The 25380-nt window shown below is 38.6% G+C and overlaps 1 protein-coding gene across 1 annotated transcript; it reads left to right on the top strand.

Moving 5' to 3' along the window:
• Positions 1 to 2770: 2770 nt before the first annotated feature.
• Positions 2771 to 13012, top strand: LOC308550741 (zinc finger X-linked protein ZXDB-like). Its single transcript, XM_081124885.1, has 2 exons — positions 2771 to 5310; positions 12691 to 13012. The coding sequence occupies exons 1-2, from the start codon at positions 2845 to 2847 to the stop codon at positions 12808 to 12810; spliced, it is 2586 nt and encodes an 861-aa protein (XP_080981011.1). The 5' UTR covers positions 2771 to 2844; the 3' UTR covers positions 12811 to 13012.
• Positions 13013 to 25380: the final 12368 nt, after the last annotated feature.

The following is a 25380-nucleotide window of genomic DNA, read 5'->3' on the forward strand; positions in this document are numbered from 1 at the left end:
TTTTCTACTTTCCATAGCAGCTTCACCATTTTACATTCCCATCAATACCATAGAAAGGTTTCAGTTTCTCCAAGTCCTCATCAACATTTTTGTTTTGTTTTTTAATGTAGACATACTAACAGGTGTGAGGCAATACTTCATTGTGGTTTTGTTTTGCATTTCCCTGGTAATTAATGATGTTGAGCATCTTTTCATATACCTGTTGGCCATTTATATGTCTTCTTTGTAGTCATGTCTATTCAAGTACTTTGCCCACTTTAGTTATTTGTATTTTTTTCTATTGAATTATAGAAATTCCTTATATATTTTCAATATTATCCCCTTATCGGGTAAATGGGTGCCAAGTAGTTTCTTCCATTTCATGGGTTGTCTTCTTCCTCTATTGATTGTTTTTTTTTGTTGTACAGAGAGGTTTTCAGTTTGTTGTAGTCACACTTGTCTACTTTTTCTATTGCTTGATTGTGCTTTTCGTTGTTGACCAGATTAGTTTTCCTAATATTTTCTTCTAGGAGTTTTATAATTTCAGGTCTTACACTTAAGTCTCTAACCCATTTTGATTTATTTTTGTGAATAATGTTAGGTAAGGGTCCAATTTCACAGATGGATATTTTAACAATATTAAATCTCCCAATTTATGACTATGTCTTTCCATTTTATTTGGTCTTCTTTAATTTCTCTCATCAATATTTTGTAGTTTTCCACAAATGTCTCCTTAGTTAAGTTTAGTCTTAAATGTTTTATACTTTTTGATGCTATTTTGAATAGGATTATTTCCTTATTTTTATTTTTGATAGTTCATTTCTAATGCTTAGATACAATTGGTTTTTGTACGTTGATACTGTATTCAGCAACTATACTGAATTCCTTTATAAGTTCTAAAAGTCTTAATGAAGAGTTTTAGGATTTTCTATCTCCATGAGCATATCATCAGCAAACATGCTTTCACATCCTTCTTTACGAATTGGATGACTTTTATTTCTTTTCTTGCCTAATTGTAGCATTGTTCACTGCGCTAGTCAAACACTAAAAACAACCCTTAGTGTCCATCCCCTAGAGAATGGCATAATCAGATCATAATCACTAACGTCATACACTGGACTTCTAGTCCACAATGGAGACAAGGGTCTACGGCTGCTATGGATGACATGGACAAATCTCTCAAATTTGATGCAGAATGACAGAAGGGAGCAATAAAAGGAAGCATGCAGTAAAATCCAGTTTATGTAACTTCATATAAAGTGGTAAACCTATGAAGAAAAGCACTGAGATGATTATCACAAAGTCAGGATAATGACCATATCCATCGGGGAGGGAGTGGGTTGAGACTGGAAGGACTTCTGGAAGGCTGGCAATGGTCTATTTCTTGACCTTGGTCCTGGTTACATGGGCGTTGGCTTTCATCAAGTATCTAAATCTGGCAGATCTGTTTTATGCACTACTCTGTATCTCAGACTTGAAAAAGCCTCCCCCCCAAATGCAACACAAAGAAAAACACATGAAGTAGAAATTTTGATGAGATTTGAATTGTTACGGATGAAAAAGTTGACCTCCTAATCAAGAGATCAGCAAGTGTCCATTATCATTACAAGAAGGGGAAGCAGGGATTCTTTAAACTATAGGTACCCCATAACCAAGTCATCTCTCTAAATCTCTGTCTCGCTAGATATTTCACTCTATATTTATATCAATTCCCAACTCACTGATGACAAGTTGGAGGATCATCTGCCTCAATGATAAGATCATCAGGCATCACAGGCCAAATCCATTACAGTGAGTCTGGGCCACCACAACTAAATGCAAGCAGGTGCAGGGGGTGGGACAGGGGGGTGGGGGTGTATCTCACATGGCCATCTGTGCATTCTTCTGGGGAGACTTCACTGCAGTGACTTAGGGTTTAACCTTATCACATTGAAGTGGTACTCCTGCCCAGAGAACTCCCTGTGCTGGAGAATCTAGAGTAAGCTGACGACTGTCCTCGTTGTGCGGTGAGACCGGACATAAAACTTACCACGGCATAACCAATGGCCGGAAGGGCAAAGAGTCGGTTTAGGTCGTGCACTGTACAGGGAGAACCCTGCATGGGTCGGGTTTTCCAGACTGCAGGGTAAACTGCTTCATCCTCCAGGCTTTGCATTTCTAGGCCAAACAGTGCTCGTCTGTTTTGCCCTCCCTCTCACCGGTTCTACTCTCCGCATGAGCAGAACAACAACAAAAGTATGGACCAAATTTTCCTGCTCAAGACAGTTCTGGATGTGGAAGTTGTGCAGGGAAAGCAAACCAAACAGAGACACCATTTTCAGTAGGAACTGCTAGCACTATGGTAGCTTAACGTTGACACATAGTGTATCCTCTGAGGAATATTGTCTCACGTATTAATCCGGCCGGCCGGCCGGCCAGTAAACGGTTTTTCACACGTGAGAAGTACTAAGCACCATGCTTAGCACTGGGAGGGCCCGGGGGGTTGTTTCGGTGTGTACACAGCGAGGTCCGGGCTTCGGTTGCACTGAGCAGACAGACACCTAGGTATTCCAGCACCATTGACCAAACGAACTGTCATTTCCCCACTGCCTGGGAAGATCTGCCGGATTTCCTACTAATATTAACTGTGGAATGTATTTATGCATGGCAGGCTCTGCCTCTGGGCTTTCTGTTCTGTTCCAGAGACCCAGGACCACAATATTTAAATCACTGTGGCGTTAAACACGTTTTAATATCTGATAGGGCCAGTTTCTGCGCATTGCACATTTTTTTTTTCCTTTCAGGAACGTGTTCGGGCCCGCGGCAGGGGGCGGGGTCGCACCTCCTCCGCGGCTCTGGTTCCAGCGGAGCCTCACGGACGCCGAGATGGAAATCCCGAGGCTGCTCCCGGCTCGCGGGACGCGACAGGGCGGCGGCGCTGGCAGCCCCGCGGGCGGCGGCCGAGTCCACGGAGGCTCTGACCCGCGGGCTGGCCAGGCCCCCGCGCGCCGCCTCCTGCTGCTCCGGGGCCCCCAAGATGGCGGGCCCGGGCGGCGGCGCGAGGAGGCCCGCGCGGCCTCGCGGGGCCCGGGCCCGAGCCCTCTGGCGCCCAGACCCGATCAGGCTGGCGGCGGCGGCGGCGACGACTTCTTCCTGGTGCTGCTGGACCCGGTGGGTGGCGACGTGGAGACCGCGGGCGCCGGCCAGGCCGCAGGGCCCGTCTGGCGGGAGGAGGCCGAACCGGGCCCAGGGCTCCAGCGGGGCGAGAGCGGCGCGAACCCCGCGGGCCGCCCTGCGCCGGGCCCCCGCGGCCTGTCCGCTCTCCCGGCCCCGACCCCGGCCCCGACCCCGGCCCCGGCCCCGGCCCCGGCCCCGGCTCCGGTCCCCGGCCCGGCCCCGGCCCCCGGCCCGGGCCTGGGCCCCGCCGCGGCCTTCGCGGGCACCGTGACCATCCACAACCAAAACCTGCTGCTGCGCTTCGAGAACGGCGTCCTGACCCTGGCCACGCCCCCGCCGCCGGCCTGGGAGCCCGGGGTCGCGCCCGCCCCGCAGCCCGCGGGTCTGATCGCCCAGCCAGCGGGGGTCCCGCACGCCGCGCAGCCGGGCGACTGCCCCGAGCTGCCGCCGGACCTCCTGCTGGCCGAGCCGGCGGAGCCCGCGCCCGCCCCTGCGCCCGAGGAGGAGGCCGAGGGCCCGGCCGCCGCCGAGAGCCCGCGCGGGCCGCTGGGCCCGGGCTCGGGCATGGTGCTCTACCTGTGTCCAGAGGCGCAGTGCGGGCAGACCTTCGCCAAGAAGCACCAGCTGAAGGTGCACCTACTGACGCACAGCAGCAGCCAGGGCCAGAGGCCCTTCAAGTGCCCCCTGGGCGGCTGCGGCTGGACGTTCACCACCTCCTACAAGCTCAAGAGACACCTGCAGTCGCACGACAAGCTGCGGCCCTTCGGCTGCCCGGCGGAGGGCTGTGGGAAGAGCTTCACCACCGTGTACAACCTCAAGGCGCACATGAAGGGCCACGAGCAGGAGAACTCGTTCAAGTGCGAGGTGTGCGAGGAGAGCTTCCCCACGCAGGCCAAGCTCAGCGCCCACCAGCGCAGCCACTTCGAGCCCGAGAGGCCCTACCAGTGCGCTTTTTCGGGCTGCAAGAAGACGTTCATCACGGTGAGTGCCCTCTTTTCCCATAACCGCGCCCACTTCAGGGAACAGGAGCTCTTCTCCTGCTCCTTCCCTGGCTGCAGCAAGCAGTACGACAAGGCTTGTCGTCTGAAAATTCACCTGCGGAGCCACACCGGCGAGAGACCTTTCCTGTGTGACTTCGACGGCTGTGGCTGGAACTTCACCAGCATGTCCAAACTGCTAAGGCACAAAAGGAAGCACGACGACGACCGGAGGTTCATGTGCCCCGTGGAAGGCTGTGGGAAATCGTTCACCAGGGCCGAGCACCTGAAAGGCCACAGCATAACCCACCTGGGCACGAAGCCTTTTGTGTGCCCCGTGGAAGGCTGCTCTGCCAGGTTCTCTGCTCGCAGCAGTCTCTACATTCACTCCAAGAAACACCTGCAGGACGTGGACACCTGGAAAAGCCGTTGCCCGGTCTCCACGTGTAACAAACTCTTCACATCCAAGCACAGCATGAAGACCCACATGGCCAAAAGGCACAACCTCGGCCAGAATCTCTTAGCTCAGCTAGAAGCTGCAAATTCCCTGACGCCCAGCAGCGAACTTACCAGCCAGGGACAGAGTGACCTCAGTGACGCAGAGCTGGTGTCTCTCTTCTCTGATGTGCCCGGCAGTAATAGTTCTGCTGCGGTGCTGGACACGGCATTGGTGAACTCTGGCATCTTGACCATTGATGTCGCTTCTGTGAGCTCAACTCTGGCCGGGAACCTCCCCGCTAGCAGTAGTGGTAATTCCTTAGGGCAGGCTCTGGACCCTCGGGCCTTGATGGCCACCACTGACCTTCCTCAAAGTCTGGATACCTCTCTCTTTTTTGGAACGACAGCCACCGGTTTTCAGCAGAGCCCCTTAGATATGGATGATGTCTCCAGTTCAGGTGCGGGGCCGTTGGGCTCCCTGGGCTCTTTGGCGATGAAAAACTCCAGTCAAGAGCCCCAGGCTTTGACCCCCAGCAGTAAGCTAACAGTGGACACAGATGCTCTGACTCCTTCAAGCACCCTCTGTGAAAACAGTGTCTCGGAACTACTGATGCCAACCAAAGCGGAATGGAACGTACACCCGGACTCGGACTTCTTCGGGCAGGAGGAGGAAACCCAGTTTGGCTTCTCCAATCCAGCAGGAAACCATGGTTGTCAGAAAGAAACAGATCTTATCACAGTGACTGGCAGCTCCTTTTTGGTATGAACTAACTCCATTCATTCCTCGCCACGTGGCTTACTTTTATTAATTACACTCAATGTTAAGGATATTCTGCACTAAATGTGTAACTGGTCAGTTTTTATAGGTTTGAAACAGAACAGAGCCCCGGGCTGCAAGTTTGGAGATTTAAATTCTGATCTTGAGTCTGGAACTGACAAGTTGTGTGACCCTGAGCAAGTCACTTAACTTATCTGAGCCTTAATGTCCTTATTTATAAAATGAGGTGGTTTCAATAGATTGTTTATAAGGTCCTTTAAGCTCTGTGATTCTTTGATAATATGCTTCTTTTCTTTAAAAAAATGACATTTTTCAGTAATGGTGTTGCATGTGCTTTTTTAGAAACATGTATAAAATACATAATTATATAATGTGCATCTATGTTTGGCATCCATCTTCAACAATTATTAATTCATGAGCAATCTTGTTTATCTTATTTACACGTTAACCCTCTTCCAGTATTATTTTGGAATAAATACCAGATATCACATCATTTTATGGTTGATTTCAACCATAAATACTTAATATATTGTTCTATAAGTTATGGGCTCTTTTAGAAAAAAAAGTACAATTCCATTATCATACTTAAAGTTAACAATAATTTCTTAATACTAATAAGTGTTCAGTCAGGGTTCCAATATCCAGTTGTCTCATAAATGCTAGTTGTTTTAATATTTTTAATAATTAGGATACCAATAATCTCTTAAGTGTCTTTTTTACTCTTTTTTTTTTACATTAAATTTTTTTTAACTTTTTATTTTTCAATACATTTGACATACAACATATTTCAGGTGTACAACATAGTTATCAGACATTTATATAAGTTACAAAGTGCTCACCCCCCATAAGAAGTGTCTTTAATCTCTACATTTCCCCTTTGCCTACTTTCCTTGCAATTTTATTAGTTTAAAAAATGAGGTTTCACATGTAGCATTTGCTACAGTCTTAAGTTTTGTTGATTACATCCCTGTGGTGTTAAGTTCCTCTACCCTCTGTTTTCTTAACTTTTTCGTTGGATCTAGAGACTTGATCAGATTGGAAATACGACTTTTTGTGTAAGAATATTTTATTGGTTGTGTTATGCTCTTTTATCCAGGTGCTCATACTGTCTCGTGTTGTGATATCCGCAGCTAGTGCTGTTCATTGCATTAATTCATGATTACGTATGCTTCTGATACCGTGAATTATTCTTGTAGATTTACTATTAGTGGAGGAAGATATGCTGTTTAAGGCATTGTAAAGGATTAATAGAAATTTTATTCAATGCCAAAATATTTTGTTAAATAATGATAGAACTAACAAGAAAAAAATATTACAAAAAATATGTTGGCTGTTCTTGCCGTTATCTTTCTTACTTCTTTTGATATGGGAGGCTTCCTTGTAGAAATGGCCAGCAAGGACTTTGACATGAAATCGACCCAGGGTCAAATTTGTGATGGATAAGTGACCTTGAATAAATCAGTGTCACAAAGCCTCAGTTTCCTAGCTGTCAAATGGTCATAGCAATGCACCCATAGCCAACATACCTTAAACTTTTCCAGTTTTTAATATGTAAGGAAAAATTTGTGCTTTGGCATATTTTGATGAACTTATATAATCTTTTTACCCTATTATTCTTTCCTGCTTTAAGGAGAACATTGGAATAATTTAGTCCTATTTATGTTCAGACAGTAAGGTTTGTGAGGGTTAAGGCAAATCAGGACAGGGAATCTCTTTTCCCCTCCACTGAATAATTTCCTCCCTAGGAATTTCTGTGGGAAGACGCTCGGAGACATTCCTCACAGGTATTTCTCTATCCCTCTCCATTAGATCAGTTTGACACCACCTTTGCTCTGCTTCCCAAGTTAGACTTCACTGTGACTGTGGGTCCTGCTGTTGTGTGAATCACTGATAATGGAGCAGATAAGGTTTCCTCCTCTCTGTGGTCTGGTCTGGAGAGCTCATTGTTTGCACTTTCCCAGAGTTGGAAGGAAAGATTGAATCTGCATATTGTGTAAACTGCCGCCTTATATGAGTGTAGCATTTTGAATTTTGTGGAACATCTTCACAGCTGGTGAAGATGAAGAAATCTTATTTGTTGTTCAGAATGACTCTGTGTGGTAGTTTTGGCAAAGTCTGTGCTTTGGCTCATGTGACAATTTAGCCAACTCACTTTTGAAATGGGCTTTGGCTAGTGACTGACTGTTCTATATATAGCTTAAAAAAAAAGAAAATTCTTTTCGCCTCTCCCTTCCCACCTATCCAACTTTCATGATTTGTTCCTGTGTCAAATAGTTGCTGTTTTCCACTTTAATTGGCTTATTACTTTCTGCTTTCTTCCCACTTCACTCCTTTGCACGTGCATTCCAATTCTTGCCATGCCTTCCTTTTTTATTTGTTAATAGTTAGATCTCTTCCTGCCACTACCCCGCAGACATTTGCCTCATGGCCCATTTTCTACCAGTGATAACATTTGCTGAGTGTACGTACGCTGCAGTTCTGTGTGTACAGTAAGAAGTTATTTTCTGATCTTAGATAATAATGTGTGTGTATGTGATGTGACTCAGATAATAGGAGATTATTTTCTATACTGTTCAGATGAGAAGTAGATTTGTTTCATTATTTCCAGTTTTTAAAAGTTCTGCAAAGGAGTTCTGCTAATTAGTACTTATTTGCTCTAGTGTATTTGTCCAATAGTGTTTGCATGTGAATGTCTATGGATGACAGTTATTGTAGCACTTTGGCAGTGTACTAAAAATTTTCCACTTTGAAATGTTTCTGTACTATGTGTGTAGGGGTAGACACACATATATTTTTACAGTGGTTGTATTCATTTATTGAAAAACAAAAATTAGTCATACTTTTGTAAATCAAAGAAATGCTCAGAATTTCATTGTGTCTACTCATTCAATGGTTTTCTCTCTTTGCTTTGGAAATATTTATATTCATAAAGTGCATTTCAAAAATATTGTCAATCGTTAAAGCCTCTTAAATAGACCACTATTTTTCATGTCTGACAGATATGTGTGTTAAGTATTGACATGAACACACAAGTAGCAAACATCAAATAAATTATTTAAACATGAAGAGAACTTAATACTGTGACTTCATTTTTTAATTCCTTAAACCAACTTCTTTTCAATAAAAAATCATAATCTATGTTTTTAATACTCCTTGCTGGAATTTTCAAAGGACATGTTACATTTCTCAAAACTAAAACCTTTTATTTGTCTATGAGCTCACAGTTTCACTAAACAAATTTGTTCAAATGATTTCTCTTTCAACATCATTTTCTAGAAAAATGGTAAAACCTTTATAATTTCAATGTAAGCAGTTTAATTTCTGTTGGTGGTGGCATAAAGGTCCCATTGCTCCTTTTAAATAATGGTACGTATTTTAATTTAATTCTATTTCCTTTCTGTTTCTCCTCAGTTATTGGTTTTTATTTAAAAATCTTGCCAATTGAAAACACAATAGCATGATGACTTAAAAAGAAGTCTTTCTAGGGCCTCTGTTGATCATAAGTTAAAAATACATTGGCCTTGACATTTTTACCAAGTAGTATAACTAATATAACACAACACTTGAATAGCAAGAGTAAAACATGGATAGATTATGAAGTTTATTTGTCTCTGTAGCCTAAACTCTTCATGTTCTTATCCAGGAAACACATGAGAAGGCAGTTTGTTACCTGGGAATTCCACTGTATTCAAATTAATAAATAGTTATGAGCATCGTTGTGTAAAATACAACATAACATATTGCAGGTTCTATGAGAAGAGTAACATGCAGCTCTGACGTTTAAGATCATAGTCGATGAGAAGAGATTAAAAAAACATATTAAACAAATGGAGAACAAAAACAGGAAAAGTTTAATGTGGTACCAAAATGACTAAGAAGTGAAAAAAACAGAATAATGAGTTTATTTTGAGCACAGATGTGAGCCAGTGAACATGGTTTATTTGTTTTTATTTCTTTTCTTTAATTGTCAACTCGAGGATATGTTTTTATTGATTTTTTTTAGAGAGGAAATGAGAGAGAAACAAACATTGGTCATTGTCTTCCATACATGCCCCAACTGGGGATCGAACCCACAACCTTTTGGTGTATGGGACGATGCTCTAACTACCTGAGCCACCCGGCCAGGGCAAGAGCCAGTGAACATGTTTTAATAGACGACTCAGCTAATGAAAATGATGTCTTAGAAAGCTTAATGTAATACAGGTATACATTGTGGATTACACTGGAAAGACTGGAATAAGAAAAACAGTGGGGAAGCTTTTGCAGCAATTCAGGTATGATGTGATGAAGTGGGACCCTGGACTAGAGTGGCGACAGTGGGAAAGGAAAGGAAGGAACAGCTATTGAAGATATTTTCAAACTGAAGAGGAAACATTAGTTAGTGCCTTAGTAGGGAGATAGATGATAGATATAGAGAGACAGAGAGAAATCAGGAATAATAGCTTAGGTTTCCTTGGGGAGTTTAAACATGCAGGGTGGGGCAAAAATAGGTTTACAGTTGTTCGTATGGAAAATAATACAATAATTCGAGAATAAACTTTCATGCTCACAACTGTAAACCCACTTTCACCCAGCTCTGTATTTTACTAACGATGAGGGAAGTAACAACATGTCCTTTTTGGAAATTAATGTGTAAAGATGGTGTATATTTAGATGATAACTGATAAATCATAGTTATCCCTCCACAAACTATCCATATTGTGGTTAATCCACTTTCTAGAGGCCAACAGAGGGTCACTTCCTCTTTCTTGGTTCCCTCAGGTGTGCTCAGAACTTCCTATACAGTTCTGTTCCTTTTACTTGCCTTTGAATTACCAGAAGCCCCTCATTGTGTCCGGAATGATCTAGATCCACACTGATCAATATAGTAACCACTAGTCATATGAGGCTATTGAGCACTTGAAATGCAGCTAGCATGACTGAGAGACGGAATTTTTAATTTAATTTAAACTTAATCTGTTAAACACAATTTATTATTTTAATATAATTAAATTTTACTTTAATCATTGAAAATTTAGCATTCTAGTTGAGATGTGCTGTAAAGTACAAACCAGATTTTGAAGGCTTAGTACAAAATATTAAAATATTTTATTAGTATTTATATATTAATTACAAATTGAATAATAATTGAATATTTTTCAGCTTTATCGAGGTATAATTGTAAAATAAAATTGTAAGATATTTAAAATGTACATCGTGGTGATTTGATATATTTATACACTGTGAAAGGATTCCCACCAACTAACTAACACATCCATCATTTCACATATTTATCTTTTTTTTTTTTTTTGTGAGAACATTTTATTTTGAATATATTTGCTTAAAAATATATAGGCTCAGCAGGCCTGGTTCAGCAGTTGAGCATGGACCTATGATCCAGGGGATCTTGGTTCGATTCCCGGTCAGGGCACATGCCCGGGTTGCGGGCTCCATCCCCGGTTGGGGGCGTGCAGGAGGCAGCCGGTCAGTGACGACTCTCTCATCATTGATGTTTCTGTCTCTCCCTCTCCCTTCCTCTCTCTCTAAAATCAATAAAAACATTAAAATACATATATAATGAAATTAATTTATTAGGGGTTTTTTTTTGCTTTTTTAATGTGGCTATAGAAAACTTAAAATTACATATATTATCACGATTACTTTTTTAAATTAAAAATTACATATATTGCTCTTGTTATATTTCTATTGGCCAGCACATATCTGGATGTTACATTACCTTTGTAGCTTACTGTGCATTAAAATGAGCTCGGCAGTTTGTGCTGTCCATTGAGTGTCTTTTCTGCTACTGCTTTCAATTCAGTGGTTGTTGTATTTTATGTTTGTTTTGAGGTAAAAATAATCTATGTATTATTGCAGACTTCACCATCATTTGGTGAAGTTTTGTCATAAATTTTTTTGCAGTGAGTATTATCTGCATTTGTCTCTGTTGCAGTAAGATTGTCAAAGTTTAAATTGGCTTGGGGCTCCTTAGCCAGAGTCACTTCTGCTTAAGTCACTGGAGGGAATCATGAGACAAATAATGGCATGAGAACCTAGTCATGAGAATCCCTGCTGTAGTATCTCTATTTTATTTCGACTAAATTTCCCTGTTCACTAAAACAGATAACCCTAGGAGTGGAAGGAAAAAAAAGTGAAAAATTAAGGAAGGAGCATAAATAACTCTTGAGGAATTACACTGTATTTAGTGACAAATTTGATAAAAGTCTTACATTGTTAACTAGAATAATTTTTTGTTCTTGTTAATTGCTAACATTTGAAGACATACAAAACCTTTTAACTGTCAATTTTTCTAAAGAAAACATCCTAACTTAGTATTTTTGAAGAAGTATACAGGGATCCCTAAAAGCACTGGCAATCTCTGAATCCCTTAATACCATCCTTTGTAGTTATTTACCAAATTACCTAATATATGAGGCATTACACCTAAGTATTGCTCATTAATCTATTAATAAATATTTTACCTCTGATGTGATAAGTATTGTACTTATGTTCAAAGACATGATCTAGATGGAAAACTATTGAAACCAATGTATTACAGAGTTCTAAGACGTACTTTATAGATTTTACCAGAATAAGACGTATCATTTTCTGTGAGTAGATATAAATTTGATGAAGGTAAATCAATATACAGAATATCATCAAATATTTATTTCAGTAGAATCTAAAATTTCATTTAAGATATAAGCATTACAACAAAATGGTTCTAAACTAAAATTTTGACAGGTGTTTTGGAAGTAGATTTGACAAACTATATGAAAAAAATTTTAAATCAATTATAAAATAGACTTTATTTTATTTATTTCTAGAGTATAATCTTTGACTTGAGGTGTGCTGGAAGTGATCCTGGAGATTTTATACTTTTCTCTCTCATTTTATGAATGAGAAAATATTATAGCCTACACTTATGTATGTGAAAAATATTTTCTTATATGATCACAAAATTTAATTTTCTGGAATAATAAGGACACCATTTTGAATGTAACTTCATAACATAGGCACATTAGCTGGAAGGAAGGAAATAGTAATTAATTTCATGTAACATTTCAGGCTGAGACAGAGTTTAACATGGAAGAACCTAAATGTTCACCAATGCTCTGGGGTGGGGGAATGTCTAGGTAAGCAAGCAAGCGTTTTGATTTCCAGGTAAAACAAAACAATAGCTTAACACTTTCAGTCTGTTCCATAATAGCAAACTAAAACTTTCTTTAATGATAAGCAATTTTAAATGTACAAGATGTAAAACAGGCAAAAAAAAAAAAAGTAATGAAAACAAACAGGATTTCAAATGTCAAACATTCTCCTTGTAGCATGATCGTAAAAGAATGCCATTGATTTTACACTAACCTTCTCTTCTGTTTACAGTATACAACAGAGACAGAAGATAACCTCAAGGTGAGATTTGGCTCATGTGACAGAAGGAAACTGGCCACAGGTCTGCTTGGAAATTGGCCAGAACAGAGAAACCTAGTGAAATTCCTGTGAATGTGTTACTGAACTCAAGGGGTTCACCTCTTAGGGTGTTCTATTCAAGAAAAATTTTTACCTATTTGGGGATTTGTTGATTATTTTGAGCATTTAATCAAATGACAACTTACGTGTAAACATTTTTGAAACTATATTATGTGTTTTAATTATTTCTTGTTTTATTTCAAGTAACCACATAGCATTTCACATATTATTTTATTTATAGAATTTATATTTAAATATTTTATTGAAATATTACATACACACAGAAAAGTGTATAACTTGATGAATTTTCACAAATATGAAAAACAGAACTGTGTAACCACCACCTTGCTCAAGAAATAGAGCCCTACTGACTTCTTCAGCTTCTCCTGTTACATACTCTCCCTTTCAAAGTCTATATATTTCCCCAAAGATAATCATTATCCTGACTTCTAATATAGATTAGTGTTGCCTAGTTCATAAGTTTATATAAATTGAATTATATAGTAAATATTATTTTATGCCTAGCTTCATTTGCTCAACATTATATTTATGAGATCCATTCACGTTATTGAGTATAGCAGTTCAGTCATTTGAATTTCTCTATGGAATCACATGATGTGCATTCAAAAGTAGGTGGGTATTTGGATTGTTTCTAGATTTTGGCTACACCAAATAATGCCGATCTTGTGTATATATTTCAGTGCACATGCATTTAGGTTTCTGTTTATTAGATACCTAGGAGTAGAATAGTAGAGCCACGATAACGTGTTTTGAATTCGTTAGTTACTGTTAGTTCCAAAATGGTTTATAAATAAATGTGCAAGAGTTTCAATTGTTCCATGTCCTTGGCAACTATTGGCATTTACATCTTTAAAAAAACTTTAGCTATTTTGATTGTCTAGTAGTACTTTATTCTGGTTTTAAATTCACATTTCTTGGATAACTAATGAGATGAAAACTCTTACATGTTTATTGGACATTTGGAAATTCTTGTTCCAGCCCTGTGCTTTGTTAAGTGGGTAAGACTTTTGTCTTTTTTTCTTATTGATTTTTAGGAGTTCATATGTTCAGAATAAAAGCACTTACTGGTTAGATATATGGCAAATATATTAACCCTACTCCTTTCCCTCTTGTAAACAGTGTCTTTTGATGAACAGAAGTTCTAATTTTAATGTAGTCCAGTTTTATATATTTTCCTTTTTGGTTTGTGCCTTTTGTCTTTTAAAAATACTGCTGCATACCCCAAGATTATGAAGGTATTCTACTATAATACTACTTTCTATTGTTTTTCTTTTCACATTTCTATCCACAATCTACCTGGAATTAATTTTTGCCTATGGCATGAGGTAGGCTGCAACAAAATTCATTTATTTCCCCATTTGGATATCCAGTTTACCCTGCCCCATTTAATAAAAAACACTGCCTTGCCATCGTTTTTCTGCAGTGCCCATTTTGTCACATATCAAGTGTCCATATATGTTTGAGTCTGTTTCTGTGCTATTTTGTTACAACTGTCTGTCCTTGCACCAATACTACATAGTCTTACATATCTTGACCATTATTGGTCCTTTGTCTTTCATATATGCTTAGAATTACTGTACCTAGTCAATTTTCACAACGAAAGTTCTTGGATTTTATTTGGGATTTAATATTGATCTTTTTATCCATGAATATAGTATATTCCCTCCATTTAGGTATTTTTACAATTTCACTTGATATTCATATATAAATTCATATATATATATATATATATATATATATATATATATATATATATAGACAGATATTTGCCTTATGTGTAGAGACTTATACAAATCTGGATGATCTCAAAAGTTTTTTCTCTTGTTACAGTATATTTGTTTTGAAATACATCAATATTAACTCTTTTTCAAAATTCTTTGTGTTTTTGTATTCAAATCCTTAATCTTCAAGACCATTTTGTGAAATTGTGTTTATTTGGTGTTTTTATTAGAATATTTCTAATGTTTTGGTTAAATGCCGAATAACAATGAACACTACCTATTTTTCTGAGTATATCTAAACTGTTAATCTATTTACATATCCAACTCATATTTTGTGAAAATAATTTTGATAAACTATGGAAATTTTTTAAAGCCTTTCTCGTCTTTTTTTTTTTTTTTTTTTTTTTTACAGAATATAATCTTTGACAAAGTAAGTCTTCTCTAAATCTATAGATAATATTAAATAAGATGTACGGTTCATGGAAAGGGAATCTTAAAAATGAAATTTTATGTGTGGTAAGCTAAGATTGGAAAATATTTAAGTTAATTTCTTTTCATATCAAAAGTAGCACACTGATACAAAATTAGAACTTTATTTTCTCTCTATTAAAAGGACAAAGTTTTCCTATACTATTGGTACATTCTTAATTTTAAAAAATATGAAGAGAAAGTAAATATTTTATGTTTTATTATAATTATTTCCTGTGCCCTATATCATCAGGTTTTTGATTGCTTAGGTAAACCAAACCTCCTTAATATTAAAAGAGCTAAATTTTGCTTCTAACAATTTAGCTTTCTGTAATTGTTTGTGAAGTCTTTGTCACCATGATTTAATAGATAATTTGAGTAAGGGACTCTGTCTTTATAAAGGGGGAAATTAGGCATATTTGATGTGCTAGAATTTTAAAGTTCAAAAAGTGGATACTAATAAAATGCCCTCCTTCTCAAGGATAAAAAGGTACTAATCAAGATTTGTATGTATTCTCATTGAGTAGAACCATTTCCACATTAAAAGGTTCTAGTTGCAAAACTCCCCACAGAGCCCCATAGCAATCAGGGGACTGACTTTACAAGACAAATTGTACACCAGATATGCAAAATTTGGCCAATATTGCAGCATTTTCATTATGCTTATCATACCCAGTCCTCTAGTTTTATAAAACAAACTGATGAGGTAGTCAAAATTCAACTGGAAAAACTTGTTGAATCTTTTAATCTGCTTAGACCTAAAGCTATTTCCTTGGTATTGCTTAACCTAAAATCTACATCATTTGGTAAATTGATCATCCCCCTTTAAAACTATTACTGGAAGACCTATGAGGCTAGATCAGGGAATATATGAAGTTTCCTTATTAAGGAGACCTTCTGACTATAGCAAGGAACTTATAAAACTCTTGGAATTAATTCTTTTTACATCATACTCCTGGGAAATGAAGACATCAAATATTATGGCCTACAATCTGGAAATACAGTCTGCTAAAAAGCGCATACCCACAAGAACTCATTTCAGCCTTGTGGAGGGGACCATACTGGATATTGTTGACAAATTCCTGTGCTACAAAGTTAAAAGGTATTGACTCATGGATTTATGTTCTCATTTAAAATGGCTCCCACATTTGCATCCCATTCACTTGACTGGACCTGTAGGAGACCTCAAATTAAATTTATCTAGAGCAGACAACTGCTCAGATGAAAAGCAAATGGCCTATTCTAAGATCCCGGGCCATGCCAGTAAAGGCAACTCCTGCTATGGGTAATCCTTGTTTATTTCATAATTGTCATAATGATTATATTCCTGGGTATATTAGTGATCTTAATTCTCTTGTGACAAGCTTGTCACCTTCCCTGTGTGTTAGGTTGTATATATTGATCATTAACCCTTGACTATACAGTACTTCCTCATATTTTTCAGTTTTAATCCCTGTAAATGGGAAACCTTAGCATAGAAATATGATACAATACTCTCAAGCTTTAGCCTCTTCAGGGAACCTGTCTGAATGGTGGATTGACATCTGATGCCTGCCTCTACCTCTTGTAAAACTGATGATCCCATAGTTATTCTTATTAGCAATTTTTCAACCATCCCCAACTTTACTGTAGATTTTACAAAACCCCTCTGTGAAGCCACTATGGCAGAAAACATCCCTATTCAGTGCACTCCTTCTCTACCATCAAAGGTGACATCCCAGTTATTTCACAAACCACCTAATGAGGAAATAGTTAGTTATTAAGGAGAAGTTGCAGCCTCACATTTCCCTTGTACAAGGTGTTGGTTTGGACCTATGCCTTTTTCCTTGTTTCTGACCAATCAATGAAGCCAAATTTGTATGTCTTGGTAGGATAAAGTGCTGCTAAGTGTTTAGGAAAAGTATATCATTTTAAATGTGAATCATTCCTTTTATCTTGCTAGAGGGATTTTTAACACCTATGTTGATATTTGATCAGTCATCCAAGTGGAAAAGACCCATATTTCAATTGAAGTAATTTAGAACAATATGGTAAGGTAAAATTGTTGGCCAAGAAAAACTGTTGTATATGATCTTTATGAATATTTTAAGATATGTGTTGTTCTTTCCCCAGTATCTTAAATTGAAAAGGGAAAGGTTCAAATATAAGGAAATTTGCTTCAGATGATCTTGAGAGTAATTAGTCTGCCAGCTTAATGCTCTAACTTGTCTTATACTTCACTCAGGGCTAATTATATAGAGGTAAGTATTTTGAATATTACTTCCTTTGTGAGTTCCTTGTCTTGACCTCATGCCAATGTTTAAAAATTGGAATGCTTTTGCCCTGGCCCATGTGGCTCAGTTGGTTGGGCTTCGTCCCATGCACCAAAAGGTCACCAGTTTGATTCCCCATCAGGGCACATGCCCAGGATGCGGGTTCAATCCCTAGTCAGGGTGTGGTCAGGGTGCATGTGGGAGCAGCCAGTGGATGTTTCTCTTTCACATGGACCTCTCTCTCTCACCCCTCTCCCTTCCTCTCTCTCTAAAATCAATATAAAAATTTTTTTAATTGGAATGCTTTTTAAGTGATGTCAAAAAGAATAAGCCTAATGTTTTTAAAAAAACTTATATGGACAACATTTAACATAATTTGAAAGTTAATGGTTCTGTACGATGTATTATTGCAGTTAAAGTGTATCATGTGATAGATTGGCACTTTCTTGGGGCAGAAAGAAAAACCTTTTTTTCCTGATATTATCACTCCAAATGGTATTCATGCCCATGTATTATCTTAGTGACTAAGACAAAGAAATAAAGAGCCTAAGTAGTTTGTTCTCCTCTAGTGGGTGCTACAGAAGATAGATGAAAATAACGAGGTCTGGCTCTATTCACCAAGGGATTGAATGCAATGTAGTCAGACTGCTATATGACAATTAGAGACCAGTCTGACTTCATTGGCAGCTGGTCTTAACTTCTCAATCATTGGTCCAGGAATATATTTCTACCAGAGACATGGCTTTCTGGCTGAGAGGTTCATTGTACAATACCAGCAATATTCTGCAACCTAGAAGTTCAATTAATTGGACTCTTCAGAACACCTACCTTAGCCTAAACATTGTAATAAAACTAACAGATTCACACAAAAAATGGGTAAATTGGTAAAGAAATTGAATTGTTCCCTTTCAAGTCTGAAAGCATAATGATATATTGAAAAGGAAAAACGATTTTAAACTTCTTTTCAAATGGGGTAATATTTAGGTGAAACCACATTGACAATGGGATAAATGCTTAGAAATTTGGGCATATTGGGTCTTTACCCTTAAATATTCAAGCTGCTTATTTAATTGGTATAATTTGCTACACATTAGTACTATGTTCATTAAAATTTGTTTTAACCATTACAAGTGTCACAAATAGCTAGTTGTATAGTAAACAGATTATTATCTCCCTCTGTAAATCTGATATGATTCTGATACTTCTTTATATGTAAATGGTGCTTTTTCTAAATTCCAATAGTAGTTTATATATATAGCAGATAAATCCTGTTGTATAACTTTAAATGTCATCATTAGAATCCTGTAAGTCTATGGTTTTATTTATAGCTCCTGATTTGTCAGTCTCATTACTTTTATATATACATAAAGAACAGAAATTTATTTCTCATAGTTCTGGGAAGTCCAAGATCAGAGCACTGGTAGATTTGATGTCTACTGAGAACTGGCTTCCTAGACAGCCATCTTGTTTCGGTAACCTCACAGGGCAAGGGGTGAGGGAGCTCTCTGGAGTCTGTTTTATAAGGGAACTAATCCCATTCAGAAGGGCTCCACCATCGTGACCTATTCATCTCTCACAGACCCCACCTCCTAGTACTATCACCTTGGAGATTAGGGGGAGTAGAAAAAGGAATGGAGTAGGTAGACAAGGTTAGCTGAGGGGCATGGCACTGAAGCTTCATGATACAGGAGCCCCCACAATGACCAGAGGCCCTGTACATTGGGCAAGGATGGTGAGGTTGGTGAATAAATCCGTACATCTGTATCTTACCAAATGGTGATACAGCTGAGCTGGTCCCTGAGCTGAGCTGATGGTTTATGACACAATTTGACATTCCACATTTTTCAGGTTTTTTTTGGTAAAGAGTACTTTTGATGATTGGAAGTAAGTGGAGGCCCAAATCTTCCACCCCCACCCCCACACTTCTTTCCTATCCAGTGTCGTGTCATAACAAAAGCAAGACTGAAGAGTAAGACATAAAACAATTCCTTTGCATGAGAGAGAAAATCCAAGATAGTCTCATTACTTTTAGCCATTCTTAGATGTAGCTGAATCTTGATCAATATAGAATGATGGCAGGTAGAATTTTGAGATTAATATGGGCTCTACTGCTTACTTAGAACTGTAGGCTCATGGACTGGTCTTGCCACCACTTAGACATAATGATGTGAAATCTAACCAGAACTGTGGACAGGATTGCTGGCTCAACAAATAGCCATTCAAGTTCAGCAAACACCTTTAAACTCTTTAGCCTAGGTGGTTCTTGACAATAGAATTACCCTTGACTATTTTCTCACAGACCAAGAAGGAGTTTGTAACATAGAAACAATCTCCTTAAACTTGCAAAACCCCTTAAGGTCATTCCTTTAGCACTCCTGGCTTGTTAGGATTTAAATTTTATATTTTCAGCTGTCTCTCAACTTGACTCAGGCCTAATTTAAGATGTGGTTTGCAAATTGTTTTACTCAATGTTGTTCTAATTTAATATCCTTATTTTTCAACCTATTGATGTTTTGTATAACCAGGTGCCTAAGCCCCCTACAAAGACTTGAAAAATGTTTGCAGGAAAGATAGAAATGATCCATCAACCCACTGCATCCCCTCCATTTTTGTAATCCACAATAGTTAAAACATTTACTCCTGATGCTAACTACCTTTTGCAGATTATCCCTGATTTCTCTTTATGTTATGAATTGATTTTGTTTATACTTTAACCCTTCCCAAATTGATTTGGCCATTTTATAGGCAACTAAATTTTCCTTGAATTTGACAGGTGCCTGAGAGACTTCTTGTAAGCAAATGGCTCTAGCACTCTATTGTCCACTGCTCAACCACAGGAGTCCCACTGAGGGACTAGATGGACCCAGAGCAGTTAGCCAAACCACTCCAGCACTGACATGGGACAAGCTGACCTAAATGACCATTAACTCTGTCTGTAACAGGTTTTTATCAAAAGGGGGAATGTGGACCTTGAGAAGAAAGTTATCTACCAAGAAGGACTCCTCGTAGTTAACTAAACAGTGCTATTTGGACCAATCATACAAATTTGAATTCCTCATGTGCATAAAAATGGGCCAATTAGGAACCAGGATGGGAACTTTCTTTTCAAAAGGTGGCCTCCCCCAGCCATAGCTGGTTTTGCTCAGTGGTTAGCGTGTCAATCTGCAGACTGAAGGGTCTCGGGGTTTGATTCCAATCCAAGGGCATGTACCTCCCTGGCCCTAGTAGGGGCAAGTGTGGGAGGCAACCAATCCATGTGTCTCTCTCACTTTGATGTTTCTTTTTCTCTCTGCCTTCCACTGTCTCTGAAAAGCAATGGGAAACAATAAAAAAAAAAAATGTACTCACCATCTATTATATGTTTAGCACTGAACTAGGTTCTGGGAACACCAAAAATGAAGAGATGACATCTCTGCCCTCAGGTAGCTGCAGCTAATGAGTGACACAGATGTATTTATAACCATGATATATGAAATAATTACTTATTACCTTCAATAAGGATGTACACAAAGTGCAACGGTGAGGATTTATTTATTTATTTAAAAAGGGCGGCCTCCCCTTTGTCTCAGTGCAGCACGCTTTCAGTTTCCACCAGGAGGCTTTGTTCCCCCAGTTTGCAAACTGTTCTCTTGAATAAAGTTTTTCCTCTTTCCAAATCCCTGACTTGGGACTTTTGTTGACATTAGATCGATGTCAGCAAACTCTTGTTGACAGAAATTAACATAGTCATAAAATCAATTGATGGAGTCATGCCCAGCACTTCTTTTAAACAAATGAATAGAATTGAATAGGATAGAATAGAACTTTTCAGAGTACATGGCTTTTAGAAAAGTTAACCATTGTTTCATAAAACTATTGGGTTTTTGTGTGTGTGCATTGGTTTTTATGCAAAATATATACACATATACATATATACATATACATCTCTCTTTATTTTCCGTATATATATAGAGTGTCTGAAAAATGTATACACATACATCACACATTTTGTGATAGCTCAACTTATGTTTCTTTCTTTTCAAATTTAATCCATTGGAATTAATGATTATTTAAAGTGTGTATACATTTTGGGGGACACCCTGTATATATTTTAAATTTTTAATTGATTTTACAAAGAGAAGAGAGAGAGAAACATCAATGTGAGAGAGTAACATTGATTGGTGGCCTCCCACACATGACCCAACTGGGGATTGAACGCACAAGTGAGGTATGTGCCCTGACTGGGAATTGAACCCACTACCTTTTGGTGTATGGGATGACACTCTAACCACTGAGCCACACCAGCTAGGGCTATTTTTTTAACTTGGAAACAGTAGCAGTAGGCATTGCCTGGCTCCATGGATATTAAGTGTGCTTAAGCGCTTAAGTGGTTGCAGGGTGCAGAGCGTTAATAATAATATCATATAACAGGAAGTCGGAGAGCCTGATATTGCACTCTTGTTCTGTAATTATGTGTACTCATTTTTTTAAAGAAATTTTATTTTCTGTCAACCTTATTTCCACTTTTTAAAAGAGTTTGTGTATGAACAGCTTAAGGTCAATCAGTGGTTGTTCCTACCCATTCAATGGCCTGGGCAGTGGGGACTGCAGACCAGTCTTCAGTGGCAGGCCACGCACTCCAGTCTTCGGTCGTAAACTGCTGTACCGGCACGGAGAGCACCTGCGCCTTCAGACCAGTCTGCGATTTCAGGTTGAGCAGCAGTGAACTCAGGAGCTGAAATTCCCCCTTGGTCACAGCCTTTTCAGCAATAGCCTTCTCTTCCTTTTCAATCTTTTCAGGATCTCTGTAAAAGTAGAGATCAAGCATGACCTCCCTTGGGTGTTCATGGAAGACTGTGCCGTGCATGTGCAGAACTTCAGGGACAGCATCCACCACATCAGACCCGCTGAATGAGCCCCCTTTTCAGGATCTTATAACAGGATTCATCAAGTTGGTCTGAAAACAGAAAGACCAAGTAATGCCTGAGAGACCCAAGTAAAACAAGAAATATGGAGAAAAGCAGAAGAAAACAGACCATTTTTCAAGTGTTTTCATCTCTCCTTAAAGTTCTCATACATTGAAATCACAGTTGTAGCAAGAATTACTATTAAACTCCACTCACTGGGCCAGAGACCCTTGTGCCCCTCATGAAAACGTAAACTCATTCTTATCCTTGCATCTCTCCTTGTCTCAGTTCCTTCATCTGTTAATTAGGAACAGTCATATTTGTCTTATCTACATGAAACAATTATCATTAGGTAAAAGTTTATTGTGTATATTAAGTTCTTTAAGTTCTCCTGAGTGTTAAATAAATATGTCAGTCCATATATATATACGTATAGATAGATTTGTACTAAGGTGTATGTATGTATTTGTACTACATATATTGCTACAAATATTCATAAAATATGGATAAGTAATATATTATTTTTAAAGTCTCATCTTAATAACTGTCTTATTGTAACCCCAATCTGAATCATATTTTTTTTCTAACCTTGATTCTAATATAACCTGGCCTTTTATTCTATTTAGATTGAAATTTTGCTGCTTGCTTTCTTTCTAAATTAATGCTTTGCAAAGTTTATTTATTCTAAAAGTAGATTTAAAAATTTTTTAGTTTTAGGTTTTCCTTTACATCTGTGTACCACCTCACAATATTCAATGACTTTTATATGCATCCAACCCTTAGTGACCCTGAAAAGTCAGGTTTTATTACCTAGTTTCACACGTAGGGAAATAGAGGCTTAGAAAGGTGAAATGATTTGCTCAATGTCCCATTATGAGTAAGAAGCAGAGCTAGGATTTGAACTCACATCATGCAATTCCTAAGGCCTTGTTATAAATGTGATTAAGTTAGACCAGTCTCGGTCTCTACAATGCAAACTAGTTTCCAAAATGAATATAATAATAAATTGAATTGAAAAGATGCACTTTCAATAAAGTCAATTTCTAAACTATTTCCTTCCTTTAAAATATAATCACTGCTATCAAGGGAATGTCTCCATTGTTGTATTCCTCTATTTACTTAGGAATTAATCTTAAATTATGGAACTCGTTTGAAACATACAGTATTCTTTGCAAAGTTTTCACATTCGTCTTACAATTTCTGACAGCACTGGGTTTCTACCTTGCTGTGTTTTTAAGGCTCTTCATCCATAGATGGCATGGAGAAGGCAGAGACACATTTTCAGGCAAACTATGTGCTGTATACTAATATGGATATATTTCTATCACATAGAAACGTGTGCCTCATGTGCACGATATTTCATCCACCCCATATAAAATTGCTGTTTTTCTCTTAATTTTACAAAGGAAACTTAAAACCACAAGCCAAATTCAATTTTATCTCCAACAAATTTGCAATTAGCTATTTTTAAAACCTTTACCAATATGAATAGAGAACGGCACTATATAGAAATACAGTTAAAACATCAGTATGTCAATTAATGTGATTATTAATTACTAAAAGCACATTAATATCTATTTCTTTAGCCTTCTACTATATACCCCTCAAACACAGAAATTTCTAGAAAATTCACTATAAAGCAGCTTTCAAATAAATTGTTACATTTAAATATTTTCACAAGCTTCAAGTTTTCTTCTATAAATATCTATGGAACAATTCCTGATTTTAGTTGAGAAATATAAGTTAAAACTACAATGAGATTCCAGTAACCACCTAACAGAATGGCTAAATGAATGGGAAAACTGAAAAGCCACATGCAAAAGACTGAAACTACACTACTGTTTGCCCCATATACAAAAATTAACTAAAAATGGATCAAAGACCTAATATAAGACCTGTAACAATAAATTACTAAATTATAGACTTTTGTGTTAGAGAAGACTTCATGAATTGGACACCAAAGGCAAGTAAAAGCAAAATTAATGAATGGGACTATATCAAACTGAAAAGCTTCTGTACAGCATAAGAATGGGCCAACAGAACAAAAAGGCCACCAACCAAATGGGAGAAGATATATGCAAACAATAGCTCCAACAAGGGATTAATATCGAAAATATATAAAGCACTCATGCAACTCAACACCAAACAATCCAATTAAAAAATGGGCAGCCCTGGCTGGTGTGGCTCAGTAGCTGGAGTGTCAGCCAGAGCAACAAAAGGTTGCAGGTTCGATTACCAGTCAAGGGAATGTACCTGGGTTGCAGGTTCAATCCCTAGCCACAGTCGTGGCATGTGCAGGAGGTAACCAGTCGGTGTGCCTCTCTCACATGGACGTTTCTCTCTCTCTCTCTCTCTCTCTCTCTCTCTCTCTCTCTCTCTCTCTCTCTCTCTCTCTCCTTCTCTCTCTCTCACCCCTTCTCCCCCTCCCTCCCTTCCTTCCACTCTCTCTAAAAAGCAATGGGAAAAATATCCTTGGGTGAAGATTAACAACAACAAAAAATAGGCAGAGGACCTGAACAGACAGACACTTCTCCCAAGAATACATACAAATGGCCAACAGATATATTAAAGAATGCTCAACTTCACTAGCTATTAGGAAAATGCAAATCAAAAAAGCTGTGATACATTTACGCCATAAAAAAGAAGAAAATTTCACCCTTTGGGACAGCATGGATGGACCTAGAGAGCATTATGCTCAGTGAAATAAGCCAGTCAGAGAAAGACAAGTACCATATGATCTCACTTATATGTGGAATCTAATGAACAAACTGAACTACCAAGCAAAATAGAGACAGACTCATAGAGAGCAGGCAGACAGCTCTGGTATTGGGGGGCTGTTGGGGGGAGGGTGGAGGGATTAAGTAAAAAAGAAAAAAAGAGAACTCATGGACATGGACAACAGCATGGTGATTGCAGGAGGGGGGGTGGAGGTGAAAGAGGCATAGAAATGGGGATGAGAAAAAAACTACAATGAGATACACCCTCATACTTGTTAGAATGGCTTTTATCAACAAAACAAGTAATAACAAGAGTTGGAGAGGTTGTGGAGAAAAAGCAACTGCCCTGCTGGGTGGCTCAGTTGGTGGAGCATTGTCCCTGTACACCAAAAAGGTCACGAGTTCAACTCCCAGTCAGTTCACATACCTAGGTTGTGGGTTCGATTCCTGGCCAGGGTGCATATGACAGGCAACAAATAGATGTTTCTCTCTCACATTGATGTGAAAGCAACTGTCATTCACTGCTGGTGGGAATGCA

The sequence above is a fragment of the Miniopterus schreibersii genome, assembly GCF_964146895.1.
Source record: "Miniopterus schreibersii genome assembly, chromosome: X".
NCBI classification, from domain to species: domain Eukaryota; kingdom Metazoa; phylum Chordata; class Mammalia; order Chiroptera; family Miniopteridae; genus Miniopterus; species Miniopterus schreibersii.

Bases quoted from the DNA above. Each gene is read 5' to 3' on its own strand.
- LOC308550741 (XM_081124885.1), top strand. From the start codon at position 2,845: ATGGAAATCCCGAGGCTGCTCCCGGCTCGCGGGACGCGACAGGGCGGC. The intron at 5,311-12,690 runs GTATGAACTAAC...TTCTGTTTACAG, and splicing joins TGACTGGCAGCTCCTTTTTG to TATACAACAGAGACAGAAGA.